The sequence below is a fragment of the Callionymus lyra genome, chromosome 2, assembly GCF_982586985.1.
Source record: "Callionymus lyra chromosome 2, fCalLyr1.hap1.1, whole genome shotgun sequence".
NCBI classification, from domain to species: domain Eukaryota; kingdom Metazoa; phylum Chordata; class Actinopteri; order Syngnathiformes; family Callionymidae; genus Callionymus; species Callionymus lyra.
This window is the reverse complement of record NC_141819.1, coordinates 20,301,971-20,327,693: the sequence shown is the minus strand read 5'-3', so window position 1 is coordinate 20,327,693 and position 25,723 is coordinate 20,301,971. Positions and strand designations below refer to the sequence as shown.

Below are 25,723 nucleotides of genomic sequence, written 5' to 3'. Positions count from 1 at the left end.
ATCGGAAGTGCCATAAATTGATAGACAATGTCTATGTTGGGTTAGAAAAACAAGAACAGTAGGTTAGGAGAAGATCACTTGGTCGGATACTTCTGTAGCTCTTTTTGCATTTAATAATTGAAAAAATATCGAATGTGATAAAAAAAAATAATAATAATAATACTTGAAACTTGGTTGAAAGCCGTTGAAATGATCACGTGACCCCAAGTAAAGCTCGACGTCGCCATCTTGTGGTAAATAAGTACAGCGGTCTCGGATTTAGCCTTTTTTTTCTGAAATAGTAAATTGTCTATGGGAATAATATAAACTCGGGGAAAATTCCTCTAAACGACATTTCGTAATCTTTGCATTAATAAACGCGTTCAATTTGAAAATGTATTAGGAAATCGAAAGTGAAAGTAAAACATTCCACGTTAGCGCGGCTGCACCTTCGAATAGGAAGCATAAGTCAAAGGTGTCAAAATAACACAATAAGAAACGGATTTGGTAGATTCAGAGTGACCGAGAAAAGACCTGTTGTTGTGTGACGTCGTAAGTACTTTGCTAACTGTTTTGATGCGCATCTTATTTTACTGAAGTAGACAATAGCTGTAAATACGCTAGAAGTCTAATGGAAGACAGTTTGACAGTACTATATAGATCGATGTCACGTTTTAGGTTATTCTGGCACCTTAAATAAAATATGTAACTTCAATGGGTTTACTCGGCTTTCCTTAATGATTAGAGTTTAGAAATACCAGAAAAAAAACGTGGTTTCTTCATCAATTCATTCTTTGCTTCACAGATATTTGTTGAACATCAGTTAATGCAGGTTTATTTTCTATGTATTCTTTTAAACCCTTGCATTGTTTGCTTCTTGGCAGATGATGAGTGAAGTGATGTTGTGGGGATTCTTCCTTCTTCTCTTCGACCTCCTCCTGGGTTCTGCACTGTGGTCTGGACTTCTGCTGGTCCAGGACTCCTGCTGTTCCGGTTTGACTGGCGTCTGGATCCTGTCTGCGGTCAAGGCGACAGCTCTGTGGTTCTTCACATCTGCGTTGACCGAAGGTCGGAGTCTTCTTCGCCGACTATTGCTGCTGTTATGCCTGCTGCCTCCGGTGATGGAGAGTGGAGGGATGCTGTTAGCCTCCCATGTCAAGCCCTACCCCGGACCCTCCATGAACCTGAGTCGCCTACTGTTGTCCTCCATCTCCTCCGTCTTGGCCTGTGCTGTGTGGGAGACAGTTGTGGGTGGAATGCAGAGTCAAAAAAGCGTTGACTTCAGACGTCCGATGATCAGGATGCTGAACTTCTTTCGAGAGGACACCTGGTTGCTGCTCGCTGCTTTCACATCACTTATCCTGGCAATTGTCTGTAAGTTTCAACGTTTGTTTGTCCAAGTTTTCTTTTCCTTAAGAGAACTATAATAACAGTTGGCTGTAAAAATGCAGTCTCAGTAGATCAAAACATGAAAGTGTATATATACATACATTTATTGACAATTGCTTTATCCCGGGTTCGGGGTTGTGGGGGGGAGACTGGAGCCCAGAATCATGGGGCAGGGGACACCCTGGACAGGACGCCAGTCTGTCGCAGGGCACACAAAGACAGACAACCATTCACACGTTCTCTCATACCTACGGACAATTTCACAAAGTTCTCAATTTACCTGTGTATGTTTTTGGACTGTGGGAGGAAACCGGAGTGCCTGGAGTAAACCCATCCAAACAGCAACCCTTCTTGCTGTGAGGCGACCGCGCCACCGTGCGCCCAGTATATATATATATATATTATTTAAATTATTTTTAGTTAGTAGTTCAGTACAATTATGTGTGTGTAAAATAGAATAATTAACATTTGAATGTGCAGACTTCTTTTGCACATTTTTTTCTTTTGCAATTAAGCGTCACGTTCTCCGAAGCTGAATGAACAATGAAATACCGCAAAATCCCTGCGATAAGAATACGATAAACATATTTTTGTTTCAAAACAAATAAAGCAAGACTTCGTCAAGAATTCGTAATACAAATGGTATCACCAGATTTTTGCCAATACACAAGAATATATATATATATATATATATATATTTATATTAGGAAGGATTATTGAAAATAATCTCATTGCTATTATTGTCCTAAATATTGCGATTGCGATTAAATATGCGATTATTTTTTCATTATCTTTCATGCATTTTTTTTCCTCTAGTACAATAAATAATTCAATCAACAGTCAAATGTATTTTTAATGTATTTATTTATAAATATATTTAAGATAAAGCTCTAAAACAATTTTCAATATATAGGCAACATACATTTAAATAAATGGAGGTTTATTTAGTTACTTTAATTACACTTGTAAAAAAAACATATATTACTATTACTATTACTATTACATAATATTCACTGCAAATACTTTTGTGTTGTAAACATGTTGTAAACATTAATATTTATTAGTCAAAAACAAATCACAAACTACAGTGCCGAGTAAATAAAAGTGCAACTACTTGCCACTAATTCTGCCATTTTTCCTCCAGCTCCTTTCTATTAACAATCATTTCAGGTTACTTTGTTTGCACAAAACAAAAGAAAAATGTAGTTTCCCCAAAATGTCTGTGTAGGTTCTCATTCATCATTGTCCAGAAACGTATGTATCAGCAGTTGACACATTTTAGTGAAGCTTCAATGATTTAAAAATGTATCTTCATCTTGTCCAGGTGATGCATTCATCCCGTTCTACCAGGGACAGTTGATCGACCAACTCAGAGTTGGAAATCTTCAAACAAACTTCTACATTACCATTGGACATTTGGCTCTGGCTGTTCTGGGAAGGTAAACAATTAAACTGCGTGTGAGTTTATATATTTAAAACTAAAATGAAAATCTTTAGTGCCATCTTCACAGGAGTCAGAGGGGGAACTTTCAAATTATCTCTGGCTCGACTGAACAAGAGGCTAAAGCACTTGTTGTTTCACTCGCTCCTCCAGCAGGAGGTGCACTTCTTTAAGGAAAACAACCCAGGTGAGATAGTCATCTGACTAATGTGCTCTTTGTTTGTTTTTGTATGCTTCATCTCCCATTGTATCTTGACAGTATTACCTTTTAAACTTACAATGCTTTTCCGGGGCTGATTCAGTCAATGTTACAATATAGTTGAAGCTACAGTATCATGTTTCGTCCTGGTGGTCTTGCTGCTTTCATGTTTACAGATAATTTAGTTCTGAGATTATTATGGTATGAACAGTTTCAGCCAAGGTCCATAAACACAACAGAAATACTGCTGTGTCAGGGGTTTAACTATCTACTTACATTAATTCTGCAGAAATACATTTGTTTTATATCAAATGTATGAATGATTCTTTATGTTGTGTCTTTCCTCCCTTTATTTCTAGGAAGTCTTTCAAGCCGCCTGCACTCAGACGTGGATTGCATGGGTCGAACTGTGGCCCTCAATGCCAACGTGATAGTGCGGAGCAGTGTGAAGTGCCTCCTGATGGTGGGGCTGATGTTCACGCTGTCTGTAAAGCTGACAGTGCTCACGTGCATAGAAACCCCGCTCTTGGCCTTGATGCAGAACAAATACAGCACAATCTCTACGGTCAGTTTCCGCCTAGATTTGGTTGCATGTCTTAACTAAACAAAAGACTCACATGAACCTTTTCAAGATAATTTGATGAAGTCTGGGTTGGTGTGGATATATTGTCATGTCACTACTCGTATACTTTGTTAGATACAAGATACAATATTCAGTTTGAGACTGCTTTACTTGACTATCTCTGGGTCAGGGTGACCAGATGGCATGAAAACAAATGTGTTATGCGGTATCCCTTGTGTTGCTTCTTGGTCAAGGTGAACGACCTCCGCCACTGCATATGTATTTATGGTAGCCAGGGAGGTTATTCACCTTGACCCGGGTCAGCTCGACCCAGAGATGACACAATGAGCTCTGTTTTTTGGTAATAAGAATATGAGTTTTGTTAGATGTTCCTAAATGATCTTTGATAAATGCCACGTCAACCAGGAGCTGAAGGAGAGAATGCAGGATAGTCAGGCTCAGGCCAAAGATGTTGCACACCAGTCGCTGAGCGCCATTCGCGTAGTTCGCAGTTTCAACGCGGAGCAAGAGGAAGTGAAGAGGTACTCTGAGACTCTGGGTCGAATACATGGCATCAAGAGGCGCATGGGCATCAACAGCGCTGTCTTTCTCCTTGTGCGCAGGGTAAATCAAAACCACACAAGGGTGAATGATCCAAACATTTCGATACAACTAAAGCAACCTTGTTTTTTTCATGGTACAAACAAATCCTTCTGTGGACTATGATGATTCCTGTCAGCTGGTGAGTCTTGCACTAAAAATCCTGATGCTTGTGCAAGCCAGGAACCTCATCTTGTCCGGTCAGCTGACGATTGGGAGCCTGGTTTCCTTTCTCTTGTACCAGAAGCCTATGTCCCGAAGTCTAACTGTGAGTCAATCAAGTTACGCTACTTCTGTTGATGAGGTCATGGTGATGTTTGATTGATCCTTCAGTTCTAACAGTCTCTTGTGATCAGGAACTGATGCTATGCTATGGAAACACAATGTCCGCCACTGGGATCATTTCAAAAGTCTTCAGCTACCTGGACAGGTCCCCCAAGTGGGTGAAAGAAGGCTATCTGGCCCCAGAACCGTTAGAGGGAAGAGTGGTGTTCGACAATGTTTCTTTCACGTACCCTGCGCACGACAAACCAGCTCTTAAGGTGACTGTTCAAGTGGAGGCTCTGCATCGTCGTCCTGCTGTTTATAATCACAAATATTCTCTTCCTTTCTCCAGTCGGTGTCGTTCGAGCTGAAGCCAGGAAAGATGACCGCTCTGGTCGGACTGTCTGGTAGTGGTAAGACTTCCTGTGTGAGCCTGTTGACTCGGATCTATGATCCTCAGGAAGGACAGATCTTTCTGGATGGACAACCCTTGCACAAATATCGGCACAAGTATCTGCATAAAAAGGTGATTTGTTTCAAGGCAACACATAAGCAGATAAAGTATAGATTATGTTTGTGTTAAAGTGTTGCATTTATTTTAATTATTTGACTTTAAAGGAGCAATAAGTTAGATTGAAAACAAGGATTCAGGATCCCTCGAGTGTCAGAACAGTGTACATAACAGTGCACGTCATAACCCCCTGTTACCACATACTGCATCTTCATTTGTTCACTAAACCAGAGAAAGTCTCCTATTGTGTCAGTTTCTTGTTTTATCCTTCTGGCAACTTAACAATGATTTCTGTTCTTCATATGAAAACACTTACTCTGACCCACTGCTGTAAAGCAGATTAATGGTCACATGACACAAGCAAAATAATAGTTCTATTGAGAGTCATGACTGCTACAAATAAAAAAACAATGTATACAAGAAACAAGCGAAACACAATATATACATTTTCAATGTTATCTTTCAAGTTGCTTTTATGCATAATTAATTTACCTATTTTTATTCAACTCGCGTGACATTTAAGATTGCCTAGCCTAAATATGACAAATGAGAAAGGATGGAATCAACTAAACAACATACATATGAGATCAAATTAAAGATGATTTAAATGTTCAGAATGTTCAAACAGTGTGTTACCCATGAAGAGATCAAATTACAAAGTCTCAAATTATACTTGTATATACTTATACTTGTGTATCGATTCACTGTGCCAGAGGTCAAACATGAAATCGTGTATCACCAAAGGTAAACGTGTTAGAACTGGTGCTAAATGTGACTGGTGACCTTGTAAGGTTGTTAGAGATGATAACAAGTTCTGTTAAACTTTAAGCTGTTACGTTCAAACATCCATTCCTGCCTTTACACTCAAGCAGAGTTGGTTCACCTGAGCTTCCATCTCTCAAAGTAGTCTTACACACCTTTCCTAAGGTGTTTGTTTAACTTGCTTTAGGTAATGATTACATATAAAACACTTAGTTTGTTGAGTTCGATGTCGGTCGGGTCACTGTTAGTTGATAAACTCGCCCGTCAGGTCAAATTGTGTTAAGCAAGGATTTGTTTTAATCTCCATGCGCAGTTAAATGCTTTTAAATATAGTTCAATTAGAAATATTCTATATACAGTAAGTCAGTTTCCAATTATCTGTCTATAACGTTGTTGTTTCTCCTCAGGTTGTTGTGGTTTCACAGAACCCTGACCTCTTCTCCGGATCACTGAGCTACAACATCTTGTACGGGTTGAACCCGAGCTCCACACACGTGGTAAAGAACACGGCCAAGAAGATTCACGCTGACAATATAGTGCAGCAGCTGGCAGAGGAGGAAGACATCGAGAGTCGAGGAGGAGGTCGGTGCATCTATGACCCCACTGTCAAAACATGGCCAATGTGTTTATATTTATACAAATTAACGCTCGTCAAAATCTTTGCAGATGTCGGCAATTCTGCCGCGAAGGTGTCGGACGGACAGAAGCAAAGCATCGCCATCATGAGAGCTCTTGTGCGAGACCCGAGGGTCTTGATCTTCGATGAGGCGACAAGCAAGATGGACGGAGAAGCTCAACATGTGGTAGGACAGTTGTGTAGAGTAGATTACTACACATGACTCCACTAATATTTCCCCCTTTCACTATTACAGTTGCAACATTCTGTTTCACTTCTGTCCAACTGACCATCAATTTGAAGAACATAGTCACAAAGCTCTTAAACGACATTGAAATTGTGAAAAGAGACAAAATATAACTAACTTTTTCTGTTCACATTTTATTAGACATCTGCCAATGTATATGTGCAAGGTTGTATATTTTAGCTGGTGTGGTAGGACTGACACTTCCTTTACTAAAACTATAAGAGTCAGGAACATTCAACTTTATGTTTCCAGGTGATGAAGGAGGTTCTGTCCCGCGGCATCACTCTTCTGGTGGTGACCCATCAGCTGGAGACCGCGGAGAAGGCTGATCACATCATCTTCATCGAAAATGGTCAAGTGGTGGAGGAGGGGACGCACCAGCAGTTAATGGCCAAGAGGGCGCGCTATTACCGTTTAAAGGAGCAACTGTTTACCTGAGACGAGACAAAAACTTTTCTTCTGTGTTGTGGAGATTCTTTGGGACTTTCTTCAGCCTGAGCCCGAAACGAAAAAGCAAAACATGTATAGTTTATATTTTTTTTCCCACTCATGTTCTCTTTCTTCTGCCATAGACATGTAACCTGGTATTTGTATATTGTTTATGTAGTACTTTTAATACACAATCATTGATTTTAACTACAACTATAAGGGGATCATTTCTTTTTTTTTTGGTAAACACAGACATTATGATTATATGTATGACAATTTTGTCTCGATCGTCTTGATTTTCTGTCTGCTGCTGTACCAATTTTTTTAATTTGACATCAACACGTATTTAATAACACAACTTGGTTAGATTAATTGGTTAATTAGTTTACTATTTGACTTTCTTTAATTGTTGCTTATATAGGTATAAGCGCCGCAGAATGTCTGCCTTGGGGCTTAGTTCTGTTTTTCTTTTGATTATTTTGTCTGTTTATTTTTTAACTTTTTTTATTATTTTATTCTGAAGAGAAAAAAATCTGTTAAATTACTATATATATACATATATATATATATATATATATAGTTACTTATTCAGTACATCATAATGATAAACTTCTATTGCCAGTTTTGTAAAGACAACAGATTTTTTCTCTTCAGAATAAAATAATAAAAAAAAGTTAAAAAATAATCAAAAGATAACAAGAACTAAACCCCAAGTAAGACATTCTGCGGCACTTATACCTAGATAAGTAACAATGAAAAAAGGCAAATAGTAAACTAAGTAACCAATTAATATAACCAAGTTGTGTTATTAAATACGTGTTGATGTCAAATTAAAAAAATCGGATCAGCAGCAGACAGAAAATCAAGACAATATATATATAATTTATATGTATATTATACTGTCTTTGAGAATATATAGGTAACATTTTGCTGTAACTATTTAAATGTTGCTTTCAGAAACAAAACCGTTGATTACATTAAACACTTTCCTTTGATCAGTTTCTTAAGTGATCAATGGTCACTTGTTCTGAACCAGATCCTCTGTGATAAGTAAACCTGGGAAGTCAGTTTGTTTCCTCCCTGTGTCAGAGTTCGAGCCTGCAGTGGCTCACAAGAGTCACATTCATCCGCAACTGTTTTCTGCGGCCCCCAAGTTTCGCTTGACGCGCCTCTCGAGAGAGAATCCTCTTCTTCCCAAAACCATGATCTCCTTTTGCGCTCACTTGGTTCGGAACCAGTGGGTCCGGAATGGCAGCTTTGCAGGACTGCGGAGGAGTTTGGAGAATCTTCCGGGATTACTTGCTGTAACACGGTGAGAGAAACTCAAGAGTCATAACTCACTTGTCTCAGCAGAACAACAACGTTTTCATTTGCGCGCACTTAAGAGACAGAAGTTGTTGAACCAGATGCAGTTGTTTTGTGCGCGTTTTTCTTTTACTTTGCTTTTATATCGAACTCTGTTGCACGACTTCCCTGATCTGACCATAGTGACAGACGGGTCTGGACACATCCAGAGCACTGGACCTCTCCCAGTGCTGCGTGAACCAAAACTGGATCAGTTGTTGTATCGAGTTCACTTTCTTTCACCTGATCATAGTTTTCAATTGTTTGGCACCAAATTAAATCTTGTATATACTGTAACACTTCTGGAGATCAATGCAGTGAATGATTGATCTGCGTGCACGAGGTTCCGAGGACGTTCATCGTTCATTTACCCTCTTTATTACAGCAGGACTACGTGGACCCTTTGCTGCTTGTAGGAATTTTTTTTATTAAAGTCTCACAGTCAAGTTTGCATGAACTTTTTGGAAGTGACTGTTAAACTTGTTAGTTTAACTTGTTATCATTTATCAGACTGAAAAATATAAACAAAATCTAGTTGATCTCAAGGAAACATGTTTTTTTTTGTGTGTGATTTGGAAGTCATCAGGAATGGAAAGTTTCGAGATATTTGTAACGTTTGTTTTGTTGATTTAATGTTTTGTGCAAATTAAGATACATATGTTTGAACAAATATAAATCGTTAGAAAATAAAGATCAGGAACGTCAAGTCATCTAAATGTAGTGGATTATTGTAGAGTCAACATTGTTTTGAGCGTTACCTTGTTAAACTTGGTAATGAAAATAAACTGTTGAATGATGGAAGTCATTTTATTGGCATAATTGTATATTTGGTAATTTGAAATGATCTCCTTGGCTTGGGTAGTTTTCTATCTCACTGCTTTTCCACTTATATGACAACATAATGAGAAAGGTTTGCAATAAAATATTCAAGTTTTGTTCTACAAGTTCATAACTCGAAGAAAAGGTTAAATCAACGAAACAATAATTGATGAAATAAAGGCTTACATATATATATATATATATATATATATATATATATATATATATATATATATATATATATATATAAGGGTCAAGGGTCGCAGAGTGAACACTAGTGCTAAATATACAGTATATGGGCCTCTTTATGATGTACTAAAATACGTGTGTGTTCTCCAGATAGTATAACGCCAATCTACTTATCCTTGGTTAATAATTTACCCCGAAAATACTATATACTGTCCTTATGTGGCTGAACATCATCTAGTTAGAGTTAAACCTCAGTTGATCCCATAACGGTTATTTTAAAATAGTTATTAGCAAATCTGTGCGAGATGATAATGACAACAAGTGTTGAACATATTTGTAATACATGCGTTACCACCGACAAATATACAACTATAACTAAAGCATGAAAAGTCTATAAAAAGTATGTTGAGTAACTTCAACATCCAATTAACATCATCGCTAACATTTGTTTATAAATGAGTGTTTAAAGAACACGTTAATCAGCTTTACTTTAGTACTGATGTTTTTTTTATATGAACAACCAACCTGAAGTGTAACTTCAAGATCTCATTTACTGTCATGAATAACAATGTTTTCGGACATTTGTTTTGATGTTTTCTACAGATGTGACTGTGTGTTATCGCTAACATTGCTGACAGGGTTACTTTACAAAGTAAAGTATAAATATTATAATATGAAACTCATTATTCAAGTTCTATTCTGAAGGTCTTCTTCAATCCCTACACGTGTTAAATGTCACGGTGGATTTAAACTGAAACGTTTGCTCACAGATGTATACACACCTTCTCATATGTGTAGTTTGTCAATCATCAAGTTCAAACACTGTATATTCAACATGTACTTTGCGGTATGTGTACATTGCCGTTCAAAATACATCTGCAAAAGATTATGACTCACAAATGTCTATGTTGTATATGATGAAAGGTAACAATGAAAATAAAATCCATCAAAGTATCTGCTAGTAGTATTTACTGATATTTCACAGTTGAGAATAATAAGGGAATTTTTTTATTTTTACCACAAGATGTATTTATTTAACTATATAATCTGTCATTTATTCATCACTCAATCATGTAACAACCCAGCTCTCTCTTGTATGATTCCAGGGGTATACACGTGGACTCTCCTCCCATCATCCCGACGCTGACCACCAGCTATGCTCACGGTACGTCGTCCACGTCTCTGCTGCACAGCACGGTGGGAGAGGTCCTACAGAGGACCACCGACCTCTGGCCCGACAGAGAAGCCGTGGTCTTCGTCCACAACGGCCTCAGGAAGACGTTCGCTCAATTCCAGGAGGATGTGAGTCCTACACTATCGTCTAATAAAATCAATGTATTTAAAGATGTGGTGAGAAAAGGAAGGGAAACTATGATTAGGTTCCATTGAGCAGCGGTGTGGAGTCCTTCCTGTTGTGCAACATCTGTGCTGGAGTTACTGTGGGTTCATTGCCAAACTTATGTAACTTTTTAGTGTCAAAGCCAGAATCATCTGATCACATGATTTAAGAATAAACTTTCACCCACTGACTACACAATCATTCCCACATGCGGGAGGACCTGCTGTTCCCTCCAGATGTGACCTTTAGGTTCACCTGGACGGGTCAGGGTCGGCCGTATCGTTAAGTTCACATGTTAAGACCACGGAAAGTTGGGATGTCCGACACAGATTATCAACAGTTGGAGGTTTTTCCACAGAAGCCATCTTTCACATTCATTTACATTTTATTCTTCCTTTTTCCAGCGTTTTCTATGTATTTAACTGTCTGACTCTGTAGGTGGACCGGGCAGCCGCCGGGCTGTTGGCTCTGGGCCTGAAAAAGGGGGACCGTCTGGGCATGTGGGGTCCAAACACCTACGAGTGGATTCTGTTCCAGTTCGCCACGGCGAAAGCCGGAATCATCCTGGTGAGTGAAGCCTCTGCCTCGGTCCTACCTCTCCGTCACCTTCGCTCACACTGTCGACCCGCCAGGTTGCCGTGAACCCGGCGTACCAGGTGAAAGAGGCGGAGTACGCACTGAGGAAGGTGAGTGTTGAAGTCCAGAACATTTTTTTTAAGATTCCATTGACGAGTGTTTTAAAGGATCAAAATCTATTCCTCCGTCAGGTGGGATGTAAGGCGGTCGTTTGTCTTGAGCAGTTCAAGACCCAGAAGTACTGCGACATGCTGACCCAGCTGTGTCCAGAGATCGAGAGCTGCAGTCCTGGAGACCTGAGGAGCAGCAGGTAACAGCACAGAGATTGAGCTGAGAGATTGTGTGACTGAGACGCCGCTGCTGCACCTGAAGACCTGAGAATGAACTTAGGGAGACAACGTTTTCAGCCAAAAAGAAAATATCTTCCTCACTGAGGAAACATGAGTCTGTTCTTGTCTACTGCAACTTTTTTAAAGCCGTTCCAGTTTCTGTGTTACCTCCCTCTAGGTGAGGTCAAAGGTGTCGTCTGTTACTGCACGAACCAGGATTAAAGGCGCCGACGAGGACGGCTGCCTCTCCAGTAGTTCTACCTACCAGAGTGTAATCTAATCTTCAACATTCTTGTCTCTGTTCAGGCTTCCAGATCTCCGCTCTGTGATCGTTGTAGATGCGCGGCGGCCAGGTATGTTCAACATGGAGGACGTGCTGGAGGCGGGCGACAGCTCGCACATGCAGGAGCTGCAGCAGCTCCAGAAGAGCCTCTCCTGCGAGGACCCCATCAACATCCAGTTCACCTCGGTAACTGTTAATCACAAGACCAGACCAAGGGTTTTCTTTTCCACACATACGTTCAGTCGTGTGTTTGAGATGAACTGCAAAAAAAAAAAAAAAATCCCATTTTAAGTTTCTTAATGTGACTTGTATGAGCGATGAAGCTGACCTGCAGCTAATGGTTTAGCTAAGACTTTGTGCAAACGTATTCTCCAATAGCTGAGAAAACACACTCCTTTACTGTTGTGAGTCAAGGTTTGGTCAAGTACTTGATACTTCTCAAGTACGCTGAGCAAAATATAGTCCATGTTGGTAATCCATCAGCCATCATCACGTATTAGTTTGGATGATTATCACTATCATGAGAACATTAAAGAACATGAAACTTTTATAAACCCTCTGGAGGTCTCCTGGAAATTGTTTTTTAAAGATAGAGATAAATAAACTAACAAGTGGAATCAACCTAATCTTGTTTGGGCAGGGGGTGTGTGTGTGTGTGTGTGTGTGTTCTCCTGCAACTGAATGTATGAAGTGTGACGTGTTCTGAGTGTGTGGAGAGATGTATGCAAAATGTTTTGCCTCGTAGGGACGTGTGGACAAACAGGGATGTAGATGTGAGTGTTGACAATGTGTTTAAGTTTATCCTTAACTTGAGCCTGAGCTGAAGATTATTATTGTTGTTCAGTGTCATGTGACATGGGAGACGAACTTCTTAGTGTTGGCTGTAGTATTGTTAAGGTTTTATCTAGAACCAACCCTGTACATTTAAAATATGTTTCAATAATCTTTGGTAAAACACTTACATTTTTTGTAAAGTAAAATTGTGCTTGAATAGCTTTTCTTTGGAACCCTCTGTACTGTGTTGTGTATTATTACTATCATTATAATTTTCAGGCTAAATGTGTCATTAGGAAAAAGTATACCAAATGATTTCACCCAAAATTGACTGGTTTGATTGGTCACTGGTTACTTTATGTCAACTGATTATTAGTTCCTTATACAACCATGTGATGATCTGCTCTCAGGGAACCACTGGATTTCCAAAAGGGGCCACTTTGTCTCATCACAACATCGTGAACAACGCATATTTCGTCGGGAGGCGAGTCGGCTACCACTGGAGGGTGAGCTCTCGACTTACATCTGTCATCATAAAATGAGTAAATAATGACTTTATTTCTAACCTTCAGCCTCCCACGCGGGTCTGCCTGCCGGTGCCTCTGTATCATTGCTTTGGTTCAGTGGGTGGGGGGGTATGCATGGGGGTCCACGGTCTTACTCTGGTTTTTCCGTCACCGTCCTATGACGGGAAAGCTAACATCGCAGCCATAGAGAGTGAAAGGTATGTGCATGACTATCACTGTCTAATGAAAGCGAGTTCTTCTGACTAATTCGCTCTCCCTCACAGATGCACGTTCGTGTACGGGACCCCAACCATGTATGTGGACATGGTCAACCAGCCGGAGCTTCACAAACGGGACTTGTCTTCGTTGGTTGGAGGTCAGAACCAGCATGAGCTCTTGAAGTCAGTTCAGACGGCAAGTCTGTGTTTAACTTTGTGCTTGTGCTCCAGGCATTGTTGCTGGTTCAACTTGTCCTCCAGAACTTGTCAAGCAGGCCATCTCCACTATGGGCATCAAAGAGATGGTGGTGAGTGGACTTTCAGGTCATTTTTTAAAAGCAATAACACACCACAGATTTTGAGAAAAGCGTCTGCTTAAAGCATAAATGAAAATGAAACAAAACTACCCACCTCCTCCCTCAAACTATGCACTCATTTTAAAGTATTTTATACCATCATCATTTAACTTTGAAGCTTCTTCTCTGAATTTTAGCATCTTGTGTGTAAATCTCTAATTAATTACATACCTGTTGTTTAAATGGCATGTTTATCCATTTGTAGAAAATAATATGTTACCCTGGTTACTGTGACAGCACAGTATAATATGTATAGTACATCCATGTATGAAACACATGCACCAGAATTCTTTCAAAACCCCAAAAATATATTTTAGGTCAAATTAATGTGTTAAACTGTGCTATATTTCGTTTGGAGTGGTGGTTTGTAACCACCACTTGAGGGCGCACCTCACAGTGTCTCCCAATTCTAGTCGTCTGCTCTCAACAGGATTAGTATTGAATAAACAAAAAGTACAGTTCCAAATATGGACAGCAGAGGGAGACAATCACACGTTTAACTTGGAAGACGTCCTATACTTACAAATCATTTTCGCAGCCTAGGTTTGTTTTTCATAAAGGATTATTGTGAGATTATGAGAGGTTAAGATACAAAATACTGCCATTATATTTTGGATAAGGAATAGAAAACGTGTCAGATTTATTTAATATACTTGTCAGTATAAAATAAAGTTTCTTCCTCATAGTAGTGAAGCTCAAATGAGTGAAATGATATTTGAAAATGAAGTATGGCGTTTAATAGACACAAATAAAACGCCATAACGAAGGTGTATTTCCTAACGCTGACAACTGACCTGATGTTGAGCCAAAGTCCAGATTCTTGCTGCCTCGTCAGGAGAGCAGGTGGGCAGGACTATTGCCATGGCGAGAGCCTTTTATTGTTAATAAATATACAAGGAGGAGCTGTTTTCCACAGTGTTGTATTATTGTTTAAGCAACAACTCACACACAAAAAGCTCAGTGGATCTTTATTATTGAACTTTATTGCAACACATACAAATTCCACTTCAGGTAACATGCAATGTTTGTCACTGTTACTGAATATTACAGCTGAGCTTATGTTTGCAAACTAGTATACCACGGCACCTTGACAAAGGCAATATTTTTCTTACCAAAAGTAACTTTTGAATAATAAAACATGTAAAAAATATATATAAATAGTAAGAGATAGTTGTTGGAATGTTTAAAAGCTCCAAACTGCATTAAAATATGTAGTAAAAGCTTTGCTAGAACACTTTTATTAAGTTTTCGACAAATGTTATTGTTAGTTACAATATTTTTTATTGCTTAATTGATTTAACACTGAGTGAGACTGAAATGATTGTTAGTTATTTTGAAGCAGCTTTTTTTTTGGAACCACTCTTCTGGAAACGCCACTCAACGTCGCCTCCTGCAGGAAGATTAAAAAAAATGTATTTAAAGTAAAATCCATTTAAAAACAAGCTCATCATTTCAGACTAAAATACTTGAGCTCCCTACTGTTCTGAGCTCTCAAAACCAAGTTCAGGTTGACGACTGTTTGGAGCAACAGTTTCCAACTATAAATCTATTTATAACTGAATATATCAGCAAGTTTACAGCAGCGCTCCATGCTTCCTGAACTTGAACAGAAATAAATCTTAAAACATTTTTTTAGTAAAGGATGATGAGATATCAACCTTGTTTTTATGAAGATTGTTTTAATCTTATCCTAGAATCACATCTACTAAAGGAATGTTGACTCACCTGTTCAGGTGCGCTGAGGATGACGTGTTCCCTTCTTGGCAAGTTTGGGTTTGACCTTGCACCCGCTGAGAGTCGTGCTGTCTCTGACCTGCCTCCCTCTCTGGGATGGCGGAGACGCACAAGCAGCATCCGGTCGAATACGACTAGAGTCCATCCACCTGAGAGAAGTTTCGAGTCATGAGAGGTTGTGATGTGCACGAGTGTAGTTCGCGTGAGTTTCACCTGCGCAGCGGCGCCAGCTGACACGAGCAGCTCCACGGGTTGTTGGCGATGGTCAGGTTGGTGAGGGAGCTGAACTCCAGACTCTTTGGCAGGATTTTGAGTTTGTTGTTGTCCAGGTGAAGAGACTTGATCGCCTTGACTCCCGTGAATGCAGTGTCTGAGAACTGGAGGGCAGAGAGGGATGAAGCAGATTAGATTTGACCCTCGGTGACTTAAATGTCAACGCATTGTTGGAGTAAGAGACGTTTTTACTACATGAATTAACCCCCCTTTGGTTAAATGTAAAAATAAACAACCTTCCGATCATTTAAAACGACCCATTGAACCAATTTCTTGGTGACATGCCCATCAAACTCCACTGCCACTCGCGCCACTTCCAGGTCCCATTTTAAAACACATGTGAAAATAAAATTGTAAAACTACTTCCTTAATATATTGATGAATGCAACTTTAACCATTGTGTTGCTATGGGGTCAAGAAGAACGACCTCCACCCCTGCATATGTATTTATGGAAGCCAGGGAGGTTGTTTATCTTGAGACAACACAAGGGATACCACAAACACGTTTGTTTCCAGGCCTTCGGGTCACCTTGACCCTGAGATAAAACAATATTTTAAAAATAAGGCTCATTAGGGTGTTAAGTTTTCTTACCAGTAAAATAGCTAAAGGAAAAAGTGATTGTTTTTCCACAGCTCTGGAGGCATGATTACATGGGGGATCCTGAAGAAAGGGGTTTGATTTTCTAATTTAAATTTGTAACTAGTGTAATGTAACTGTTTTCCAAGATTACCTATCGCAACTAAAACTGCAAGTAGAAGTTGAACAACAGTCGAGTACTAATCTAGGCTCTCAAGCTAAGCTAATCGCTGATATAAACCATGTGCACTTGGCTAACAACAACAACCATAAAATGTCTTAATGTTGATTTCTGTCAGCCTGGTTTAGAACCCTTAATAGAAACAACACTGGTTTCTCTAGATTCAACCGTCCATCTCAGGGGTCCCAAACCTTTTTCGCCCCGCCCTCAGTTTAATGTCAGCATTCATTTCAATGGAAGGGCAGACAGATAGAAACAGCATAAACAAAATGGCAGGACCTGCAAAAAAAACAACGTTAATGGTATAAAAAAGACACTTCACCATAATGCTTAATCAGCAGAATTTCTTGGCTGGATTCTATGAAACTATTTTACCTACTATTTTTGAGTTATCTCAACTGAATCAGCGAAGATTCACATGATAATATGACTTTGAGAAAATGTAAGATACATTTTCCAAAATGTATCCAGTTCAGACAGTTAAAATGTATACAGCAGAAACAATTTTATTAATTTTCTCTTTCTCTGTGGCCCGGTATAAAATGCCTATCGGACCGGTACCGGTATCGGTCCCGAGACCAGAGGCTTGGGACCACTGGTCCAGCTGCCTCTTCACAGCTGAGCAACAGTCTCGTCCTCTTGGCTGTGTCAACACCAGTCGCCGCCTCCTGGTTCACACGCCGGGCGCTAAAAGCTTCAGCCAGGTGTGAGGTTGGAGAGATCAGACGAGCTTGGATTTGTTTCTTCTGGAAATTTCCGGAGCAGAAGCTGAGGACATTGGTCAACATCCAGACCTGTGTGTTTGCCAGGAACATTCGCAGAGAGAGGAGGATTGTTCATTCAGAGCGGGCGACTGAAAATACCCCCGTGTTTACCATGCGCTGACCCCACTCACATGTTTACGACACAAGCGTCTCACTCATCGCACCGAGATTAGTGCTGGACTCGGAGTGGCAAACAAAAACAGGATAAAAATATCTGCCCCGGGATGGAAATAGCGCGATGGACTTCACACACGCTGACTTGAGTTCACCTCAGAGCAGCGCAGATGCAGGAATGTGCTGAAGAGGATTGTCATTCCGGATGTTCAGAGTTCAAGCAGATGTCAGTGATGGAGCAAGTCACTGAAATATTCTGCTGACATTGTGGACAAAACGGTTCCAGGGTTGAGTCAGTACTTGGGTGACTTAGGTCAGTCTGTCAAACTGAGCCTGAGAAACCTGGGTGTTGTATTTGACAAAGACATGTCTCTAGTTCAACACTGCAGAAAACTGACCAGAAACTGTTTCCTTCAACTGAGAAAACTCTATAAATTTAGGAAAATGTTGTCGGAACATCATCTGGGGCTCTGAGGTCTGTGGATCAGAATCTACTGATGGTTCCTGAACACACTTCTGGACCAGAGGAGAGAAATCCTACCAGACTGTTGCTTCTAAGCTTTGGAACGATCTTTCTCTCTCTCTGTGTTTGATGATCTACTGACTCCTTCAAGAAAGACTTCTTAAGACATTCTTATTCATGCAGGCTTTTCCTTGATTTTCTGGGACTCCTGTGTTTGTCTAATGTGTCTTTATCTTTTAAGTATAAATTTTAACTGTGTATTGCTTTTGATTGTTTAAGCGTTTTGTGACCCTGGTCTAGAAAGGCGCTTTACAAATAAGCTTTACTTTACTTATGACCTGCATCAGTATTTACATGCATTTTCACGCCCAAAGCTACACCTACCTTCTCCAGGCCCATGTTGTCGAGGTGCAGCTTCTCCATGTAGCGTCCGAAGCTCTGGAATGCATATTCAGGGATGGTCTTCATGGGGTTCCTGCCGAGCGTCAGCTCCTCCACCACCCTCAGCTTGCTCATGGCAGCGCTGGGGTACACCGACATCTTGTTGCGGTCCAGGTGGAGGATGGCCAGGTTCTCCACGTCGTCCAGCGAGCCGGGCTGCAGCGTGGTCAGCTCGTTGCCGCTCATGTGCAGCCAGCGCAGGTCCTTGGCCCCGGTGAAGGTCCCGGGCCGCAGCTCCCGCAGCTTGTTGTCGTTGAGCTGCAGGATGAAGAGGTTGATCATGGGGGAGAAGACCCCTCTGGGGAGCTCGGTGATCTGGTTCCCGTCCAGGTGCAGATAGGTGAGGCCGCTCAGGTCGTCGAAGGCTCCGGGTCGGATGCTGCTGATGAGGTTGTTGGACAGGTAGAGGTAGACCAGCTTCTTCAGACCTTTGAAGGCCTGCGGGCCGATCTCCGTCAGCTGGCAGTGCTGCATGTGCAGCGAGACCAGACCCTTGCTGTCGCTGAAGGACCCGGTCGGGATGCTGCCCAGGTTGTTCCTCTGCAGGTTCAGCAGCTGGGTCGCATCCGAGACCCGCGGGATCTTCTTCAGACCGACGCTGTCGCAGATGACGTGCTGCAGGTCGCCGTGACAGTGGCACAGAGACGGGCACTGAACCGGAGACCCCTGCACGGCTGGACCTCTGACCAGCAGGCAGGACACCAGCAGCAGCAGGCAGCTCACGCAGCGCATGCTGACCCGGGGAGAGTTGAGACGCCTTGACGGAGAGACTCAGGGCTGGTGTGTGTGACTGGAGACTGTGTGTGCGTTCGAGGGCTGGAAAGGTGAGCAAAGGTGGGCGGTGGAAGCTGAGGCGACTCAAACACTTGCAGATATTTATAACACCCACTTGAGAGAAAAAAACTGGAGGGTTCGTGAGATTTTTGAGGGAACTTAAGTGAGTGAGAATTTAACTCTCGACATGCTGAATAAACTGAACATTTTTTAAATAATTAGTTATTTATAGTTATTAAATTAAATAATATACAATCAAATAAATTAATAATAATGTCACATGTTTTTCAAACTTTGTTTTCCACACTTTACCGTTTTCCTCGTCCATATTATAGTTGTTTTTTTTCTTCACCCTTTTTTAGGCCCACGACCTCAGTCCCAGAATGCCTTGTGGTTTAAATGCTATTAAGAAAGTTACAAGACTTGTTACAGACTCGACAGTTAGTGATGGGTCGGTGAGGTTAAATGATGCAGTTTCCTTATTTTCATAGGCAATGGCAGACAATCTGTAGTTTCTGAAACATTATTCCAATGAAACCTCTCAACATTTGACACGGAGAGCGCCACCAACTGAGCTCCTTGAAGTATAAGATAGTTTCATGAAACCTCATCAAACCAGCACCAGTTACAGTGTTGAGCGGCAGGAAGGGTTTGCTTTGGTGTGATTATTCTTAAGTGTGTGAGTGCGGACGTATCCACCGACTCTCAGACTTCTGTTGTCCTGGAGTCTGCGGGCAGATTTTTTAACTTTAATGGTCTCCAGATGGAGACTCCAGACTCAACTGTAAATGACTCGCGCTCCGGACACTCAACCTCACATTCCTGCAGTCGCTAAGTTACGCAACGTTGTGGCCGATTGATTGTTCAGGTCTGTTAGGAAAAGAGTGCGGAGAAGCTGGAGCCTCCACTTGTTTTGTTGCTGCGTTTCCAGGTCGAGCGGAGGCGACTCGGGAGAAGTGGAATCTTGAGTTTACCCACCAGATCTCACGTTTTATTGGAAATATCTCACCATGCATGGGAACGATAAAATGGCTTAACATATACAACATTATATTTTGAATTTAGTCTGACATTCTAACTTAAATTAAATAAAAATCTATTTTTTTTACTTTTGCTCCAAAAAATAATTTTAACACTAGGGAGGTTTCTATATCCATGTAGCGAGGGTTGCTACATAGACAATGTATTTTGAAATTATATTGTTGAAAATTTGAAAAAATATTAGGGTGAGAGAAAAAAACATTTGAATCGAACGTGAGGATGAGGAGCAGGTTTGTTCCAACAGAGGTCAGAGGTTGTTAAAGCACTTCACAGAGGAACAAAGGCTACTTCTTACACGCTTGGCAGTCTTTTTCTGTGGTCAACAGTTGCAGCAGAGTACCACACAGTAATGGATGTAAACTGAGCAGTTTCTGGTAACTTAATAATAATAAATATAATAACAAATACTTGTTTAATAAAAGAATCATATGTTTACTTGCACATTTTAAGTTGGAAGATGATCAAGACACTCTCAGACTCCGTGTGTGCATTGACAGGTCGGGTACGGAACCACGGAGAACAGTCCGGTCACCTTCTGCGGCGGCCCCAGCGACAACATGGAGAAGAAGAGCGAGACCATCGGCTACGTCATGGATCACGTGGAGGTCCTGTTCCTTCCACTTTACACCGGAGTCTCTTTTTTCAGAACCTCATTTTAATCGAGGTATTCTTCTTTCACCCGTAGGCTAAGATCGTAGACCCAGCGACCCGACAGCTGGTTCCTCTGGGTACCAAGGGGGAGCTCATGATCCGAGGTTACTGCGTCATGTTGGAGTACTGGAACGACAAAACCAAGACGGATGAATGCATCGGAAAAGATAGATGGTACCAAACAGGGTGAGTAAAGGACATGTTTAGGAACAGGCCGGCTGTTGGTCAGACAGTCCAGTGAAGGGTTAGGGTTCGCTCCGGACACAACACAACCAGATTGATTCTACAACATCTGGTGTTTAAAGGTAAAGTGGATCAATCCTCTTGTGTTGTCTTTGATGTCAGGGACATCGGCACCATGGACGACCAGGGCTACTGCAAGATCGAGGGCAGGATCAAAGACCTGATCATCAGAGGAGGAGAGAATATTTATCCTGCCGAGGTGGAGCAGTTTCTACACACACACCCCAAAGTCAAGGAGGCGCAGGTCAGTGTGGAGGGACATGAACGCTTGCCTCTGATAGTTTATATGATGGTTATTCACAACATTGTGTGTGAGTCAGGTGGTGGGGGTGAAGGACGCCAGGATGGGGGAGGAAATCTGTGCGTGCATCAAACTGGTCGACGGTCAAAATTGTAGTGTGGAGGAGATCAAAGACTTCTGCAAGGGACAGGTGAGTCGATGCAACCAGGTGAACGTGTTGAACCCCATCAATCATGTGACCTCCTGCTCTTTCCAGATCGCACACTTCAAGATCCCTCGCTACGTTCTGTTCGTCAGCAGCTACCCGCTCACCGCCACCGGCAAGGTTAGTCCAGCTTCACCGATTACTGCTGCGACGGTTTATTTCTGTAGAAATGTTCCTATTGGTGTTTATTTCAGTTGGTTTAGCATCTTGTGTTTCATTCACATTCCTCTACCCTTGTTTGCCTGTTGTTTTTGCTGACTCACCAAACGCTCCTTTTGGTTATGAAAAGATGTTGGACAGCCAATACACACACACACACACACACACACAGGCACGCACACTAGTCTAAAAAGTCTCTTCCGTCTCCTGCAGATCCAGAAGGTGAAGTTACGTGCCGAGGTGGAGAAGCAGCTGGAACTCTAGGACAACTCCAGGATTGTCGCGACAATCAGACTTGACACGACCTTCAACACACATCCTCAACACACATTCCATGCTGCGGTCAAAGTTCAGCCTCGGACACAGGAACAGTAAACGGATCCTGGACTTTGGCTAATTTTATCAAACTAACAGATGAATTCACACATGTTACACTTTTTTTTTACACTAAAATTGTGTGGAAGTGGTTGTGGCCAGAATGCCTCTTGCCTCCTGCCCTGTGTAGCTTGGACAGACTCACTATTCTTTCAGCAACACATGTATGAAATGTAGAAAAATGTTTCTGTATTTTCGAGCATTATGTTGTTTTTCTGTATATCAGTCGCCATGACGATAGATTGAGCGTGTGATTCCATCTTTTCCTGCAGCAAATATTTAACTGTCGGTTAATGAATCCCCTCAAAAAGGGGTCACCAACCATTTTGGGACTGTGAGATACTGAAAGGCCTGATGATGAATGATATTCTTCTAATACACTAATCACATTATTCATTCTTCAATAATGGGGTAAAAAGAAAGGGAATACAAAATGAACATAATAAGATGGTTGTTTTGTGAAAAAGATTATTTTTAAGTGGCCCAAGAGCTACTCCCTTGGCACCACGTTGGTGACCCCTACTCTCAAGTCACGCGTGCAGTATATTTTTGTCCTACAGGAATTTCCTTCAGTCTTTTTATATCGAAGAAAGCGAAGCGGCTAACGAGAAACAGACGTGGGCGTCGCTCTTGTTACGGGAAGAACGGAGGAATGTTCTTAGATCTCGGCAGCGGGTCGAACACCTCACTAAGCTTGTTGGGATGTCGGGAGCCAGCGAGGATCACAGGCGCACTCTCTCTGGCTGTGTAAGGAATTTCCTGAGCCGTCCGCCCGAGCTGGAGCGGAGGATTGGATGTCGTCTGCCGTCTGGGTTTGAAGGACTGGACCAGGAATAGTTTGGCGGGGAAAACAAACACGATCGTTGGCGTTCCAGACTGAACCTCAAGGTTTATTTGGGGGTTTTTAGTCGACATATTTTGGGTCTGGATATAACGTGATATTCTCAGGGCAGGTGCCAAGTATGGAGCTGCTACCTGCTCCAGAGGAATGTAGGAGTCTTCATATCCTGAGAGGAATGTTTCGCTGTTGGATTGAGAAGAATTCATTCCATTCTTACTCCCTACTCACCCTGATCGGTCTGATCGTTACAATACACAGAAAGTTGTATTAGTCGGCTACATTGATTTTGTTATGTACTAGTTGTTTCAACTGCTGTTTCCGATCAATTGATATAAAACTACTTGAAGTTTATCTCGATAATCTTGAGATTAAATTTTAGATGTAAAAACATTTTATTCACACACACACATTTTCAGCAGACTCTTGTTTAACTCTGTTGATGATGAGTAGTTGTTTATTCATCCAAAGAGTATTCCTTTCATTATCTTCTTTTTCCCTTTACAGCACAGGTCTCAAACCGGTCCCGAAAAGGGCCAGGGTGGTGTAGGTTTTTGTTCCAACCAGTCAAGCACATATAGTTGAACCAATCAGGCGTCTAATTGATTAATCAATTAATTGTCAGTCAGGTGTTGCTTGTTTAAGCCAGCACCTGATTGGTTAACTCATGTGTGCTTGACTGGTTGGAACAAAAACCTACACCACCCTGGCTCTTTTCGGGACCAGTTTGACACCCCTTCTTTACAGGATCAAGGGGCCTCTAGTGAATACCAGCTACCTAGGGCATGAGGCTTTGGGCATTTCATCCATTTAAGGATATTGAAAAAATAAAGAGTTATCAATTGACCATTGAATTATTTTGGAATATGAGGAGAAAATCAGAGGACCAGAAGGAAATCTGTGTTATCACATGGAGAGCACGCAAAACTCCATTCATAAAAGTTTGAACCCTGTCTCGAGGCTGCAGAAGCTGTTCTAAAACGTTTTGCTGTTGAGGGTTCTAAACTGCTTTCTTACGTAACAGAACTCAATAATCCAGCTGCATATCACACAAGCTAGGTAGATAGGTGTGCCAGTCTTCCCTCTCCTGGACGAACACTGCGGTGACACACAGTCAAACAAAAGCGGAAATTGAGAGTCTATCCTGAGGGTTCCTCCGAGATTTGACATTCCCACACCACCTCTCATCAAAGAGGCCTCCTGACAAGATGCAACAGGCTTCTCTGGATGTTAAGAAGCAGCAGTTGGACTTTCAGGGCTTTGCCTCTTGGCAAAACTGCTTGAAACTACTGTTTAAATTCAATTTACATGAACCAACATTCTGAGATGTTGTTGCTGTTGTTGAGTTTACCTAGGATCGAGTTACTTCTTTTTTTCTTACACTGCTGGGTTTGTTGACATAGTTTAACAAACAGTTTTATTTGAGACTCTAAAAAGTCCATAATGTAAAGAGTTTGTATTTGGTCAGAACATTTATTTTTGAAAATGGTAACGTGAAAAGACAGACCAGCGAAAAAGACCAGCGAGTAACTGTTAGTCATTCAAGATAATTTCTTACCTTTGAGACAGACACTCACTGAAGACCAACCTTTCACACATGGATGAACCTTGATAAAGACAAATGTATTTTGTCAAAAATGTCTCAAAAATTACACTTTTAAATTTAAAACATAAACGTGTCCTTCTTCATCTTCCTATCACTTTATGAGGCTTGTTATAGAAAAAACATTTGTCTCCCCCGTGTGGTAGGAAACGGTAACACATTTTTTTGTTAAACTATTTACTTTTAACCCATCGATTAAATATACATATATACACTTTTATTTTCATTTGGTGCTGTAAAAATATGTCTCATGGATTGTCTCACTTTTCCACTTGATCACAAAAACGTCTTGTTTTGTTCTATAAACTTTTGAGTCTATTGAATTAAATTGAATACAAATAAAATCTTCACCTTCAGGCCTCTGGCAGGGGGATCCCAACAGCCGTCTGCTGGTGATCCTGCATAAGCTGTCGCACTCGGGTAACTTGCTGCTCGCTGCAGCAGTCCTGCAGGAAGACCAAAGCCAGATTCTTCAACCGAGGACTGTTGGCGAGGGAGAAGCGGAGCATGCACTGGACAATGGCTGGCTCAGTGATCTCGGCGCGCGATGATGGCGTCACCAGGTTCTGGAGGGTTGTAATAGCTGACAGAACCGTTTCTTCCCTCGGACTTGATAAACAGTTGGTTACAATGGCAACACCACCATTCTGCAGGATGATTTCACGACAGTCTGGATCCATGCTCAGGTTACAGAGACCACCTGAGGGATAAGATAAATGCATGTAATCGATTAGGAATTTGCATATTTATTATTGTATCTCTGTGTCCGTAAAGGTTTAAAAAACAAGACTATCTAGTCACCTGAAATGTTTATCCAAGATAAAAAATACAAATACAAAGGTATGATTCAACTCTGGGCCCCTACCAGGCTAACTTACCCATGCCAAATTCAACGAATGTCTGGTTCTCCTCAGTCAGCATGTCCAGGAACAGGTCGGTAACCTGCAGCTCCTTCAGATAATCCACATTTGATGGGTCATAAGCAAAATTGGCCAGGTTAGCCAGAACCTGCTCCCGGGCCTCTGGATCGTGACAAAATAAATGCATATAACTGGGACAGTCCGAATCATGTAAACTAATATCAAACATAATATAAAGAAACAGACATGTCAACTCATAAGAATGAGTTTATACAGACCTCGCTTTTTTAATCTTATTCCCCAAATAAACCGTGTAACTCATCGCACACTATGACAACTCTGCTCTTATAGTGTATCTTACCATCACTGTCGGTGTCTTGAAACTCAGTCACTAAGTTCTGTAAATATTCGAATCTGTCAGAGTTTTTCTTCGACATCTTCCTCACAAGGTACA

General features: G+C 41.2%; 4 protein-coding genes across 4 annotated transcripts; 2 read left to right on the top strand and 2 right to left on the bottom strand.

Moving 5' to 3' along the window:
* The first annotated feature begins 411 nt into the window (after positions 1-411).
* tap2t (transporter associated with antigen processing, subunit type t, teleost specific) lies at positions 412-7,206 on the top strand. Its single transcript, XM_087783998.1, has 12 exons — positions 412-531; positions 864-1,353; positions 2,693-2,807; positions 2,866-2,996; positions 3,368-3,573; positions 3,997-4,194; positions 4,310-4,438; positions 4,527-4,712; positions 4,787-4,960; positions 6,115-6,289; positions 6,374-6,510; positions 6,823-7,206. The coding sequence occupies exons 2-12, from the start codon at positions 864-866 to the stop codon at positions 7,006-7,008; spliced, it is 2,127 nt and encodes a 708-aa protein (XP_087640124.1). The 5' UTR covers positions 412-531; the 3' UTR covers positions 7,009-7,206.
* An 892-nt stretch (positions 7,207-8,098) lies between these two features.
* Positions 8,099-22,648, top strand: acsf2 (acyl-CoA synthetase family member 2). The gene is made up of 16 exons (XM_087783999.1): positions 8,099-8,311; positions 10,458-10,653; positions 11,129-11,257; positions 11,323-11,376; positions 11,458-11,576; positions 11,902-12,064; positions 13,063-13,158; positions 13,225-13,376; positions 13,443-13,534; positions 13,608-13,684; positions 20,592-20,699; positions 20,780-20,931; positions 21,091-21,232; positions 21,309-21,419; positions 21,486-21,554; positions 21,807-22,648. Exons 1-16 carry the CDS (start codon positions 8,202-8,204, stop codon positions 21,855-21,857), a joined length of 1,821 nt encoding a protein of 606 aa, XP_087640125.1. The 5' UTR covers positions 8,099-8,201; the 3' UTR covers positions 21,858-22,648.
* Positions 14,684-19,218, bottom strand: chad (chondroadherin). Its single transcript, XM_087784000.1, has 4 exons — positions 18,223-19,218; positions 15,680-15,843; positions 15,458-15,615; positions 14,684-15,122 (listed from the first exon to the last, which is right to left on the bottom strand). The coding sequence occupies exons 1-3, from the start codon at positions 19,009-19,011 to the stop codon at positions 15,462-15,464; spliced, it is 1,107 nt and encodes a 368-aa protein (XP_087640126.1). The 5' UTR covers positions 19,012-19,218; the 3' UTR covers positions 14,684-15,122; positions 15,458-15,461.
* On the bottom strand, positions 20,744-25,719 carry armc7 (armadillo repeat containing 7). The gene is made up of 5 exons (XM_087784001.1): positions 25,631-25,719; positions 25,288-25,431; positions 24,761-25,109; positions 24,365-24,413; positions 20,744-20,871 (listed from the first exon to the last, which is right to left on the bottom strand). The coding sequence occupies exons 1-3, from the start codon at positions 25,704-25,706 to the stop codon at positions 24,763-24,765; spliced, it is 567 nt and encodes a 188-aa protein (XP_087640127.1). The 5' UTR covers positions 25,707-25,719; the 3' UTR covers positions 20,744-20,871; positions 24,365-24,413; positions 24,761-24,762.
* Between the last annotated feature and the right edge of the window lie 4 nt (positions 25,720-25,723).